This window comes from Ylistrum balloti, unplaced genomic scaffold, assembly GCF_031769215.1.
Source record: "Ylistrum balloti isolate Yb309-2 unplaced genomic scaffold, AGI_CSIRO_Ybal_v1 Utg370794, whole genome shotgun sequence".
NCBI lineage: Eukaryota > Metazoa > Mollusca > Bivalvia > Pectinida > Pectinidae > Ylistrum > Ylistrum balloti.
The window spans coordinates 1,379,410-1,392,942 of NW_026782463.1; the positions used below are offsets into that span (position 1 = coordinate 1,379,410).

General features: G+C 31.9%; 1 protein-coding gene across 2 annotated transcripts; it reads left to right on the plus strand.

Annotated features, from left to right (window-relative positions):
* Positions 1-1,649: 1,649 nt before the first annotated feature.
* Positions 1,650-12,925, plus strand: LOC132558525 (cilia- and flagella-associated protein 77-like). 2 transcript variants are annotated; one of them, XM_060223096.1, is made up of 7 exons: positions 1,650-1,815; positions 2,733-2,835; positions 5,435-5,687; positions 5,917-6,019; positions 6,676-6,717; positions 12,216-12,326; positions 12,556-12,925. In XM_060223096.1, the coding sequence occupies exons 1-7, from the start codon at positions 1,714-1,716 to the stop codon at positions 12,682-12,684; spliced, it is 843 nt and encodes a 280-aa protein (XP_060079079.1). In that variant the 5' UTR covers positions 1,650-1,713; the 3' UTR covers positions 12,685-12,925. The 2 variants fall into 2 exon arrangements, with proteins under 2 accessions (XP_060079079.1, XP_060079080.1); XM_060223097.1 differs by lacking the exon at positions 6,676-6,717.
* Positions 12,926-13,533: the final 608 nt, after the last annotated feature.

Below are 13,533 nucleotides of genomic sequence, written 5' to 3' on the forward strand. Positions count from 1 at the left end.
GACGACAGAATGATATTGACAGGGCATAACATGGACATTTTTTTCTGAACCAGCGTTTTCTGTTGCTGTCAAATTAGCCATCAACACGGGACAGAATTCCGTAGGTCAAATATGTTCAAATCTTCACACGATTTCTCAAAAACCGCAAGACCCAGTTACTGATTGGACCTGTAGCATGCATGGATGAATGGTTACTACGTTCAAGTGAATGACATTGACCCTCTTTCCAGGTCACAGGGAAGAAGTATGTCAAAATCTTCAAACGAATCTTTCTCGTTAACCAAACCACCAAGTGCGTTGATATTGGACCTGCAACATGCTGCGATGGAGGGGCTATAATGTTTATTCAAATGAATGATCTCAAGTCTTTTCCAATATCTTAGGGGTTAAATATTTTAAAGTTTTCAAACAATTTCTTCTCAGTAACCAAAACTCTGTAGGTATTGATATTGAGCGTGTAGCAAGCCGGAATGAAGGGCTCCCAGGATTACTCAAAAGAATGATAATGGGTTTTTTCAAAGTTTTAAAATCATTAAATGCAATCTTTTAAATAACGAGACACCCATCATTATAATGTAAGGCAAGTAACATGCTGGGATGAATTAATACAATATTTGTTCAAATAAATAACCTTGATCCATTTCCAACATCACAGTGGTCAAAGATTTTAAAGCATTAAATGACTTCTCAGTAACAAAAATGTCATTTCAAATGAACGACTTTGACTCAATTTTAGAGACAGTAATAATGTTTTAATGAAAGGTTAACCAAGTTTGTCCCAATGGATGAGTTTTGCCAACTTCCAGGTTACAGAGATCAAATGTGTTAAGAACATCAAGCTCCTGTTTTACCATTATCAACAGTATTCTCATTTTTATGGGCTAGACTTCCTTTAAAACTACAGATGTTGTTATTTTTCAGGTTGTTCTGAAATTCAAGATGGTCGCCATCTTGAAAAACATATTCTAAACTTTTTCTGTAGTCCCACTGGTGCCAAGGACTTAAAAAATGGTGGAAATGTTAAGGAAGGTAGCTTAAGGTAGTGTTGTTATTTGTCGATCTTGCCAAAACTTTGACATGGCAGCCAGAGAGGCCATTTAGTTTACATGATTGCGCTATCGTGGTTTACCTGTGCAACACCTATTTCAAACTTCTTCTCAAGTTTCATCAGTTGGATTGTGCTCCAACTTTACTGTTAACACTTGTAACAGTTACCTACTCCTCACCAAACTTAGCTTTGAGGTGGCCAGGGGTATAGAACAGTCTGCCTAACGAGCTCAGGACGTTTCATTCTTTTCCGGTTTGACTCATATTTGCAATTACTACCTGTATTCAAATTTCTAAGTTTTAAGTTTCTTTTTCCATCATTCATTATTTTTTTATTGTTCTGACATCTTGTAAAATAAAATATATAAAGGACATTAATTAATTATTTTTCTAACACAAAAGTAAATAGCATGCTTACTGCTAAAAACATTTTATCAATAATTTGATAAATGTATTTATATCTTTTATCTTTATTTCATGTCTCTTTTTAACGTCGACTGAAATGGCAGTTACCTCCCTTCTATTTCTACCAGGTGGCGCTTCACCGGAAGTTAGAGGTTGATTATTGTCACTATGGTGATAATGTACATGGCTTCCTGTACGGTATAATATTTTCTATAAACAATCAATCTAACAACAGGAGGACTTTTAACGTCATAGTCAGACATGGCCGCGGATACAATGTCTCAGAACCCCTACGCTTACACAGCGACTGGAGAACTTGGAGCAAACAGAGAGACGATGTTAAACAATGAATTGTTGTTGAGAGTAAGTTGAAATGATTTTATTTAACACTTCCAATGACTGTAGAATCGGCCATGCTTAAATGCTTTCATACTTGCTTTACGTTAAATACAATGTGATTTAAACTCCATGTGCTCGTCTCTGATTTCGCATTCATATTATAATGTTCAATCATTTGAATGAAGAATGGTTTTAGGAACTACGTAACCAATTGAATCTTGATGTTACTGTATTGTCCGAGATTTCCATGTCCCTTACGCCAGAGCTGCAGACATTTTGACGAACATACGTCCATACCCAGACATATTTCTGTCATAACCTCTAACATCTGGTTTGCATAGTAGCCTGAAGAAAATTCAATTTAACTTGTTATAAATGTACTTCCATTCTGATTAAGAAAAATACAATGGTGTTTTTTTTTTACAGAGAAAACATACACATGTACACAGTATCCGTTTTTTTTTCACTAAAAATTATTTCAAAATCATGTACATGAAGGTTATCATTACGAAAAAGTTTTCTCGATTGATTGGAAAAGATTTCCGTATACATGTCTTCAGCTCTGTTGTTCAAGTAAATTAATACTATTACAAGTGAATTAAGTAGCCAGCAGGGTCTCCTTGTAGCTGCAGTACTGCCTAGTGACATTTTTATTGACTCAACATTTGGAAGGCTCACAAAATGCATTCTCAGCCCCTGTCATCTGTCATAGGTCAGAAAGGCTGCATGAAAATCAAAGTATATTGTATAATGTGTCTATCTTAGACTCAATGACACAACCATAGCAACAAATTTCCCTGAGTAGAGAACACTGAAGATCTACACCTAAGGTTGCAAAATCTTTTCTCGATTGCTCTCCAACACGAGATTCCATTCCTCTTTTTAAATTTAAGAAATTTTTTGGTAAAATCTTTTACTTTCATAACCATTCACTTTTACAGACACGACTAGGAAGACCCAAAAGGCGAGGATACAGCTCAGCACCAACAGAAAATTTTGTATATGGTCGTCCCCTAGAACCACGTCAAGGAGGTGCTGAGGATGGTAAATAGTACTTCCCATTTTAACATGTTAGGGTTCGTTAAGTCATATCAAAGTCAGCGTTAGGTAGCAGTAAACAGTTAATTTGCATTTTTCCTGAAATTATTTGTCATGTTTGAGATATACAGGTATAGCAGATTGGTTATGAAAAATACATCATTACATGTATATATATTTATAAACTGTATAACAATTACATTAACAGTAGAGAGATGAAATTTGTGTAAAAAAAAAAATTCCTCTGATTTCTGACATTTGATTGTCATGGTTACCTACTGAAAAAATGCTAAAAATGCAAAAATACTGCTAATTCCAATCCAACACTACAACTTTCTAGGAGAAATTTAATTCTAATCACCTATCTTACAATCAACAACACTGTCGTGGTAACAAAGTACTTACATTTCAGCAAATTCCAACTCGGAAATTCTTCATAACATGACCACATGTAAACACTATGAAAATTTCACTTCCTGTAAAGCTAGTTTTTGGTGCGTAGACACAGATTCGAGACTGCCCAAATAGTAATCTCCAACACAAAGCTAAAATATTATCCTGAAAAAAATGAAACCCCACATTGTCCACTTTAACATGACAGGACCAATTTTAGCAAGGATTTTTTTTTTCATTTTTAATTAAAACCTTTATAATGGGGTAATCTAATGAGCAAAAAAATCACCCATGGCCACACCGAGAAACTGTGTACTGCTACCTTAGGTCCCACCATGTTGATAGATAATTATTTATAAAAACAACAAACAAACATGAGTTGTTCTGTGTTTGCAAAATGGGTTTCTTTAAAGTCTGTCTATGGGCTTCTGAACTGGTTATGAAATTCTATATCTCTTAATACTGATACACATACTTATATTGCATTTAAAGTAGAAGTTCATCTAGGTGTTACACCAAAGTGGATTTATATTGTCAAGTACGCAACACGAAATAGTGTTGAAAAATTACAGATTTTCATATAGTGTTCCATGTGCTTGGGCCCTGTTACTGACATTTCCATCAAAATGTTTAAGGTTGGCTGTTAGTGACCAACAGAAATTGATGATCTTTGAGATGTAAAGAGAAATGGTAGCAAATTCTTTCTAAGTGACATTGATTTGTTTTCCACCCAAATAATGTTAAAACATCAACTTTGAAATGCATAATGAATGTTCGGGTAGAATTACATTGATGGTGAGAATTACAGGATCTTGGCATTAATTTCCTACCCATGATCCATATATATCTATATGATCAATGAAGTATCAGCAACAGTACACGCAAGTGAATTGTCAAATTTTCGAGGCAACCTGCCCCTGTACCAATATTGGACTATACCAGTCGATATTACTTACTAGATTCTATATGTATATATATATATATGTATATATGTGTGTGTGTATTAAAGTAACTATAATACACATAATGTATGTATGGCCTGTGGGTTGGGAATTAAGTTGTGCCAATTAGTCCCAGTGGTCAGAATGACTCTTAATGTAAACACCTCAATTTTAGTTATAATCTACAGCTTATTCAATATTGATCATCATTTAGCCACTGTGTTTAACATCATTCACGTGAGTTCTAAACTTGTTTGTAGTCTGTTATTTTCATGATATATACATATACTCCACTGACAGTATAAATATAATATATATATATATATATATATATATACTTGTATATGATATTCAATGGGAGACCTTGAGTTAATCTCTATATACGAGTATGTTTGAAACAGACACCTATTGATGAAAACTTTACAGATCAATAAAGATATTCTTAGTTAAAACATCTTAGGTACACATGTAACCAAAGATTAATACAGCTGATAGCCTCATCAAAGTAAACTTTTACCAAGTGGAATGTTGATGAACTGTAAAAAAAAGCATGTTCATATGTGTACATGAAATGTAATGAAAGAAATACAAAAGGTGGTGACCTTGTTTGATTTTATAATAAAATGCTTCAATGAGAGTAGTCTTAATGTTACTGCAATTTAGGTCAACATCATAAATTCTGCTGATAGTGTTATAATATTTACTTTGCTCAAGGTTTGAAATATATGATGTTGAACCAAAGGTTGTTATCAAATTTCATAAGAACATTGTAAATAAACTTCTATGTATGCGTCTAATGGACCTGCTCTGGTGTTAGTAAGATCTATTATCATTTAAGTTCGTATTGATAATTACATGTAGGTCAGCCCTGCGACTCAACACCACTCTGACCACTTAGAGACCTGTGATAATTGTTCTTTCTTGGACGATTAAATGATGTGAATTTATCTGTTCTGAGATTCTCTTTAAATTCATCCTAACCATATTGCACGATTAGCTCAAGCTAAGGGGTAAACATGATATATCTCTGACTTTTAGTCTATGAATAAACCTGATTAATAATCCTACTGAACAGAAATAGATGTGCTTAATTACCAAGCATGGGCTTATCAGATAAACAAAGTAATATACTGGTATGTAGTTGATGTGATATAAGATTAGAGGCGTCATTATTTGTTTTGTTATTGTGTGATGCCAAAGTGTTTCTTAAATGTAAATCACATGTCCCATATTATATTGTATTTGACATTTGACTTTCATTTCTGTTGCAGCTCTTCATGGATGGCCAGCAATGAAACCTAACATAGCATCAACAACACTCCCTTTCTCTCGTAAGGAAAAGAAAACTGATAGAGATTTCATGGTATTAAACAAAGCTGCAGTGCAGGCTGGTCTTGTAACAGCTTCAGAAAATTACAAATTTAGAGCAACTCATGATGTGAGGAGGAAAACAGCTGGGGATGAAAACACACACAGCCGTACAAGAAGGATACCACCCACTATGGTGTTTGGTATCTCTACAAGGTAAAATATATGTACTGACAGCAAGCCATTACTCATAAACAGAAAACATGCTACTGTTGATTTAAACAAATCATGGATATTAGTACCCCATGTATTGAAAACATTTGGTGATATATCTCAACAAGGTTACGACTGTTTCATCAAGTTACTACTTGTATTTTTTTGTTTTTAATCATTCTGAAAAGTTTGTGATAAACACATACATCATTCAGGAATCCTTTCTTTTCAGGCCTTCCACACCAATTTTTGACCTCCTAGAACACAAATACCAAGATAAATGGTTGATGTCACGCCGTCAGATGGAGCTCACCAAGAGACAAGAAGAATCCAAGGTAATTTTACAAATATACCCATTAACATAATTTTTTTGACTGAATTCACAATTTTTAAAAATTATCCCAAGATTCCTCAAGAAACGAAATACCACAATATGTATTTTCACTATCAAATTAGGATTTTTTTGTTTTGGTTGGTTGTTGAGAGAGTTCCTGAGTGACTGGCTCAGCTTAAGTAATGACGCTAATATTATTTTGTCATAAAGTTATCTATATAGATTATATCAAATGAGATATTGTTCCTATAATGTCCAGTCTGTAGAAATTACTTGTGACTATGTATCCTCAGCCCTCTATTCTTCAAATGAAAGTTTTGATTTATTTATTTACTTAATAACTGACAGAAATAATCTGCATTTTTCATACCAAGTTGTATATATATATATATAGCTTGAATTTTTTTTATTAGTTCCTACTTTTTAAGTTTTATATAAGATGTATAAGGAATTATGTACAGATGTATGTAAAAATGTCTTCCTTTTAATACCAAGCAAGTTCAATAGATATTAGGAGTCTCTTATATGTGCCACAATACCACAATAGTTACAAGTGTATCTTCACAGACTAACTGCTCAATAGAATAATTTTTATTATCTCTCTCTTTTGAATGGAGGCACAGTTTTGATATACAGAGAATATTTTGTCCTATTTAGAGTGCGCCCATTATACCTAGATCAGCAGGATTTTCCAGTACAGTGAGTTGGATTAAGTTGTACACTGTATTTGAGGTGCCATTGCTGCATTCCCACCACACTTTGTACTCAGAAATCATAAATTGAAAACATCAAAACATTATTATGGATATTTGTCAAAGTTGTTTAACCTTTTCTAAAATTTTGTTCAAGAAATGATAAAATCAAACTTTACATAAAAGTTGCATTTGAAATTTATGGAAAACTATTTTAGAAACCAAATCTTCTGATTTATGGAACATATGTACAGCCTGCATGTTTTGTAACTCTCAATGTATTGATACACATGCATGTTGTGGGTATGGTTGGTGTACCATTTTGTGGTGAGAGTACGAAGGTGCAACATCTCTGTACAATGTATTATCTCGATGCACCTAATACTTCAACCTGCTCACACTATCCTTATTTTGGTTTTGCAATTTACCGAGTTCAAATGTAGTGCCTTATTTTGATTTGGAGATCTTGGTAACGGATATACCATCTGCAAGTTATTTCAACGACTTTTTAAGAATTATATGACAGTAGTTTCTCAATAGGAATGACAGAGTGTGTTCTATCATTTCTTAACTACAGAGAAATCTTATTTTTTTTCTCCACTCTTTTGTTCTCTAAAAATACTTAAACTGGTTATTTCGACATGGCTTCACCAAGTCTGCCTTTCCTATCTGTACCTATTAATAGTAACAACAATATAACAGTACTTAAGGGTGAGAAGACATATTAAGTGCTTTATCATGGGATACATAATGTATGATCTCCGTAGTAGACTCTGTACATGAAATCCCAAAATAACTCAATTAATTTGTGCCCCCTAATATTCCAAACTCAGGCAACCAGGATCATTAAAAATGGTTAAATATACTATTCCATCGTTTAACCAAGAAGGTAATCGCATTAGTACCAGATAATTACTTAATGCATGTGATAAACATATAACATTACTGCATTAATCCAGTGAGGTTTTGTCATTACATCTCATATGTGTATAAAATGCAATTTATTATTAATTTTGATTATTTATTTTTATTTATTTATTTATTTTTTTTTTTTTTTTGATATTTTGCAACTTAAGTCTTCCATTATCTGTTACATTGAATTCAGAAGGAAGCATTTCTTTCACGGTTTGGTTTCTTCACTTGTGTTGTTATAGCAGCATACTTTGTCTGGTACATTGTCATCCGTCAGGATACATTCCCAAATTATTGATCAAAGAATAAAACCAATTAAGGTCCTTCAGATCTTTTAATTTCATGAGAGTTATACAAACAATATCCAAAATTCTACTCCTGATATAGGATCTTTACAAAACAGCAAAATGAAAAAAAGGATTATTTAAACAGAATAGTTTTAAAAGTGTGCATCATTTCATTGTCAGAGCCTTGTGGACGATTTTTTATGCTTTAAATGAAAGAACATCCATATGATATGGCAATAAGCCTGTTTTAGCCAACTAAGTACAATTGATAACTTAACAAAATGTCCATATATCGCTTTTTCCTATCCTTTTTTGTTCATTTCATTTATTTTCTTTGTGTAAACCAATGAAGAAAAGGGAACATTTCAAGATGTTGAAGGTAAACATTGTACTGTTATATGACTAGTGTAGTGACATATCTAAGCATGGTTATTGAATGTGCATGTACAGCTAATAACCAGGAAATCAGATATCATCAAATTTTGTCAAATATGATTATGACAATATGACAAGAAGAGCTATACTAGTGTGATTCACAATATCATGAGAGCTTTTGATTCTGCCCATATTACATTACATGCTGTAGTTGCTGTCGTAGCTTGCTGCTCCCCGTATAAACTAGGTAATTACATTAAATAGGCTTACACAATGTATTTTTCATGATTACTGAAACTTTATATCAAAGATTGTATAAAATACAAATTTATCCAGTAAGGTACATGTAAGGATATGTTTGGTATCAAATAAAACATCATACAGTTATCATTAATTGCAAACAGATTAAATAAAAAAGAATTCATGTCAAAAGCATTTATGATTAAATTACTTTTTTCTCTTTAAAATTGATATTATCTATTGCTTAATATCAAACTTGTGAAACACGAGTGTATTTTTTGTAGGATGATTTCTCTACAGGTAAAAACGGAATAATCACAACAAAGCTACCATTTTAACACCAGTAATTGGTGATGAGACTGACTTTTTACCCTTACTCTGTTTTGTCAATACTATTAACTAAAAAAAATATAATTAAATTTCTGTCTGATACCCTAATTATTGATGATATTTACTACAAAAGAAACATGTCTCATGATAGTTTTTCATATTTTGTGCAAGTTTAACTGGTCATTAATCATCAGGTTTCTCTGCTACGTGATTCTTTGATGGGCAGTGATTGGACTTTGTTAGCTAAGCTGTGTAGGCTGAAACCTTGCAAAAGAGTTCAAAAATTGTTATGTCCGTAAAGTGGAAACACAAAACAGATTGTGTCTTATCAGTTACGCGTTTTAATCTTTACATTATTAACGCTGTAGTTAGATTTTGTATTCATTAAGAAATAAATTAAGAATCTGATGTTTTGAAATTGAAACAACCTAGGGCAAACTGATAACACCGGCAATCATTAAAATTGAGTAGTAGTTTTAATAAGCACATGATATAGACATGCCAGCTGTTATTAGTGTATTTCATTAGTATATTTCAGTATTGTAAATATTCTAAATTTTTGCATGGTAATACTGTCAAATCACATTTTAATATATAAATATTATCCATACGTGATGTCATATGTATGCATGGATAAATATGTAGCTCTATTGAACAAAGTTTGTCACGAGAAACATTAACATATAAAACATTAACCTTATCACCTCTTTATGCATGTTGGAATATGTTTGTAGAATATTTGTTTATCTTTAGCCTTTTAAACATCTTCATATGACGGGTGTGTAGAGGGGGGAGAGGGGCTGCAAGTCCAAATATATACAATTACTGCATTCGACAAAATACAAATGTGGACCCTTTGTTATATTATCTGTTCAGTCTGTTCTTTGAATTGTTAATCATTTAAATAATTGAGAAATATTTACTCTGTCTTTATAGTATTGTAAACTTCAAAAGAAAAAAGTATGGTTTAAAAAAACAAAATGTCTGTTTTTCCAAAAACAATTCTTCTGCAAATGGAAATATCCTTAATCAATCCATACCAATGTTGACATGGCATTGATTTAATTATAACAGAATGCATGCACCAATCCATACTTTTGTCAACATAATATTAAATTATAATAGAACGCATGTGCAGAGGAGTAAATATATATAGTAATCAGTTGATATCCGAGTTGTTCTACCAGATTGAAGCATAGATTGATGGAATCACGCGAACTTGCTAGTTACTTTCTTCTTTTTATCAATGCATTGTGTATAAGTCTGTGCATATTGAATGCCATAATTGTAATTGTTGTACAATACAGTATGAATTAATATATCCTATTATCCCTGTCTATAATACTTATTGATATATAATGCTTTCAACCATTCCTTCTACCCAACAGCTTGACTTTGAACTCCTCTATCTATAATATGTGTACACAGAAATAACTAAATCTTAGTTTTTATTCCCATGCTTTCCACCAATGAAGCTGAAGGTAACTACCACTGTATATTAGTGTAGAGTAAATGTAATGATGTAGAATATGTATGATAGGGTACATGTTAATTACATGTAAGTATACTATATATTGTAAAGTAAGTAGATTTGTAGATTTCTTTAGAATACATATACTATTATAGAATAAGCTTACTGTTGCGTATTTATTCTATTTATAGATATATATATTTGGAAAGAATAAAATCAACACGATAAGAGTATTCCGCTAACATTTTCAGGCCTAACGGCCATCTTCAGGTGATACATTTATAATAATGTCATGGTAACGACATTATGACGTCGTATATACTACATAAGACAAAAGTAGGCCTGAAAATGTTAACGGAATACATATGTCGTGTTGATTTTATTCTTTTCAAATACTTTATTGATACACATAGAATATTTAAATTACATCTTTATATATATATATATATACACACACATATATATTATGTATATAAATGAGTCTGCTACATCACTTTTGCTAGAATTTTAATGTTCAGTGTTATTTTTTTCACTATAATCAGTGTTACAGTGTTATGTGAAAACCTAGTTGATCTATTCTTTGATGTGATACTCAAGAAAATATAAGTCACAATAAATGTAGTCCGTTGATTGATTAAGTATTCAGCTTTGAAAATATTATCTTTGCAAATATACTTCTGTTGATAATAAAATGCATTATATATGTAGTTTATATAGAACAGCTTATAATTGCATACATCACACAACTAAGTATAATATTTGTATAAGGTGTTTACTTAGCAGCTAAATTGATATTAGTTTTAAGCTACTCAAACAGTCAATTCATATTGAAAGTAATTTAACTGGTATCGATTTGTGTTCACAACACCTAGATGATAATGACGTTTGATTTAAATGCAGTATATTTTTGTGGTCAACACAATTACATTTACGGTTGGACGCAACTACTTTGGGAACGTAAAGTTCAAGTTAGCAGTTGACTACACTGGTCTGTTTACAATTTACTGAAATTTCTGAAGTCTTTCACCCAGATTTATCTCTGTTTCCTGTTTGAACAATTTTTCACTGTTTGATGTGTGAATTTGTTTTAGGGGGGGTGGGGGGGGGGGGCCGTGGTAAATATCAAATAAAATGCCATGACCTGCCTATACTTTTTACTGTTTCCAATTGAAAATTAGAGGTCCACTAACTCATGAATATTGATCATATATAATTTCTACTAGCCCTATTACCTATCTTTGTTATCAACCTCTACATGGTTTGCTTGAGTAGCACATGTACCTCTTCTGCCACTTGAACTGATACATTATAGCTCCAATAGATTTGATAATCCTCCATTACAATATTGATATGTGATGTGGACAGGCGATGAATGATATATACTGTATATTCAATTTTTTTTTTTTTTTGTAGTTAGATTTGTAATTTCTCTGATTAGGCTGAAATCTGGTAATCAAATGATTGAACTATGTGTTATTAATTCATTAATAATACTGTCAACAAATTGTAGATTTTTATTTTTACATTGATATCAAATCAAATAAACTGCTATGCAATTAAACTCGCGTAAGAGAAACTCCATAAAACTCATTTTCTTGTCATTTTTCATTTACTAGCTCTGCTTATTGTTTAAACATTATCTTTACTTTAACATTGATAATATTAAAAAAAAATGATTGAATTATCAAGATATCTAAATACCATTTAATTGGACATGATACAAGGCACAATACATCATACAAAAGGAAAAGCTGCAAGGAGCTTTCTTATCAAGATATCTGAAACTTGGTATTCATATCAAATGGCAAATGAGTCATTTAGTTTGTCCTTTTTCATCGAGTATAGTGATGTACCATCAGTTCGGCAACTGATTTTGTATTTTTTTAACAGCAACGAAGAAACCCTAATACAGTCTACGAGACCCGAGCATCACTGCTGAGGACGTACCAGAATCCAGTTGACCAAGCCCCACTTTGGCAGTTACCTAAGTTCAAGAAAAACGTAAGTGTTTTTAATATTGAAAGTAACCAGAATGAAAAAGGAGAAAAATTGTGATGGCTTGATTATGATGCATCACTGTTACTTGTCATTTACAGTTTGTAGAATATTTTTATTGCAGTTCCATTATATTAATTTTGGAACTAACAACAAAGTTCGTGACATATGGGTATTAAGTCAATGCAGAAAATCTGTATGTTTTGATAATTGTTGACATTGTTTTTTCTTACAGGCCAAGGCATCTCTACAAACATTCCGTTCAGAAGGTGCAAGAAAAGAAGGATATGAACATTTTGAATCTGACCAAATATCTAGAAAAGGCAAACTTGGTCATGGAGTCTATGAATCTGCAAAGAACTGATGTTTATTCACAAGCCTTATCTTCCCTCAGATATTTGGAATTAAAACTTTTGTGAAATGTATGTACATTAAGTGATTTATTACAGCACACATTTATTAAGCCATGAAAACAAGGATTATCAACAGCACAAAAGGATAAATGGTTATAACTGTATAAAAAGTCCTTGGATACAATTTCAGTATTTTACACATTTCTTTGAAATGTGGAGAAAGCAATGTTAAAAACCTGCGATATACTGTGAAATACCTCCTGTTTGATATGATGGAGTAACGCTTTACTTCTTATTTTTTTTTTTTAATTTTCATCTTTGTTTGTTTTGCTTGCTTATCCATGCAAGAAATGGTTACAAATATGTAGAGAATTTGCTCTTCACCCAATGTGATAAAGTTTATCACTAGACATGTCAAATGTTTATCATGAGCACACTTAGACTTATTTATCATTTGGACTGAAACGTCCGATAAGTTGCTATGTCACTTAGTAACTTAAATGCTTGTTTGTATAGGGAATTATACATTTTTCAATACTGAAGAATGCGACATAGGTTCATTGAATTGAAGTTTAGGTGATGTAATGTTAAAGTAGTATGTATTCTTACCAAAGTTAAATAAGTGCTAGTCGATTTTTTTTTTTTTTTTTAATTAAAAATGCAAAGTTAATAATTAAGTTATGATTTACATATGGATCAAATTTCTTCAATCTTTTGTCTGGATCTTCTTAGTAGCTTATAGAATAATGGTGATGATTAGTCATAAACAAAAAAAACTCAGTATTTTGATTATCAAAAATGTTTAATGGAAGGTTGAACTTTAAAATGTCATCTTTTTCTTCAGTGTCTATTATGGTGTG

What these genes read in the sequence shown, in the direction of transcription:
- LOC132558525 (XM_060223096.1), top strand. Translation starts at nt 1,714, where the DNA reads ATGGCCGCGGATACAATGTCTCAGAACCCCTACGCTTACACAGCGACT. An exon ending in TCAAGGAGGTGCTGAGGATG is followed by an intron (nt 2,836 to 5,434) that starts GTAAATAGTACT and finishes TTTCTGTTGCAG; the next exon opens with CTCTTCATGGATGGCCAGCA. An exon ending in AGAGACAAGAAGAATCCAAG is followed by an intron (nt 6,020 to 6,675) that starts GTAATTTTACAA and finishes TGTCCTATTTAG; the next exon opens with AGTGCGCCCATTATACCTAG.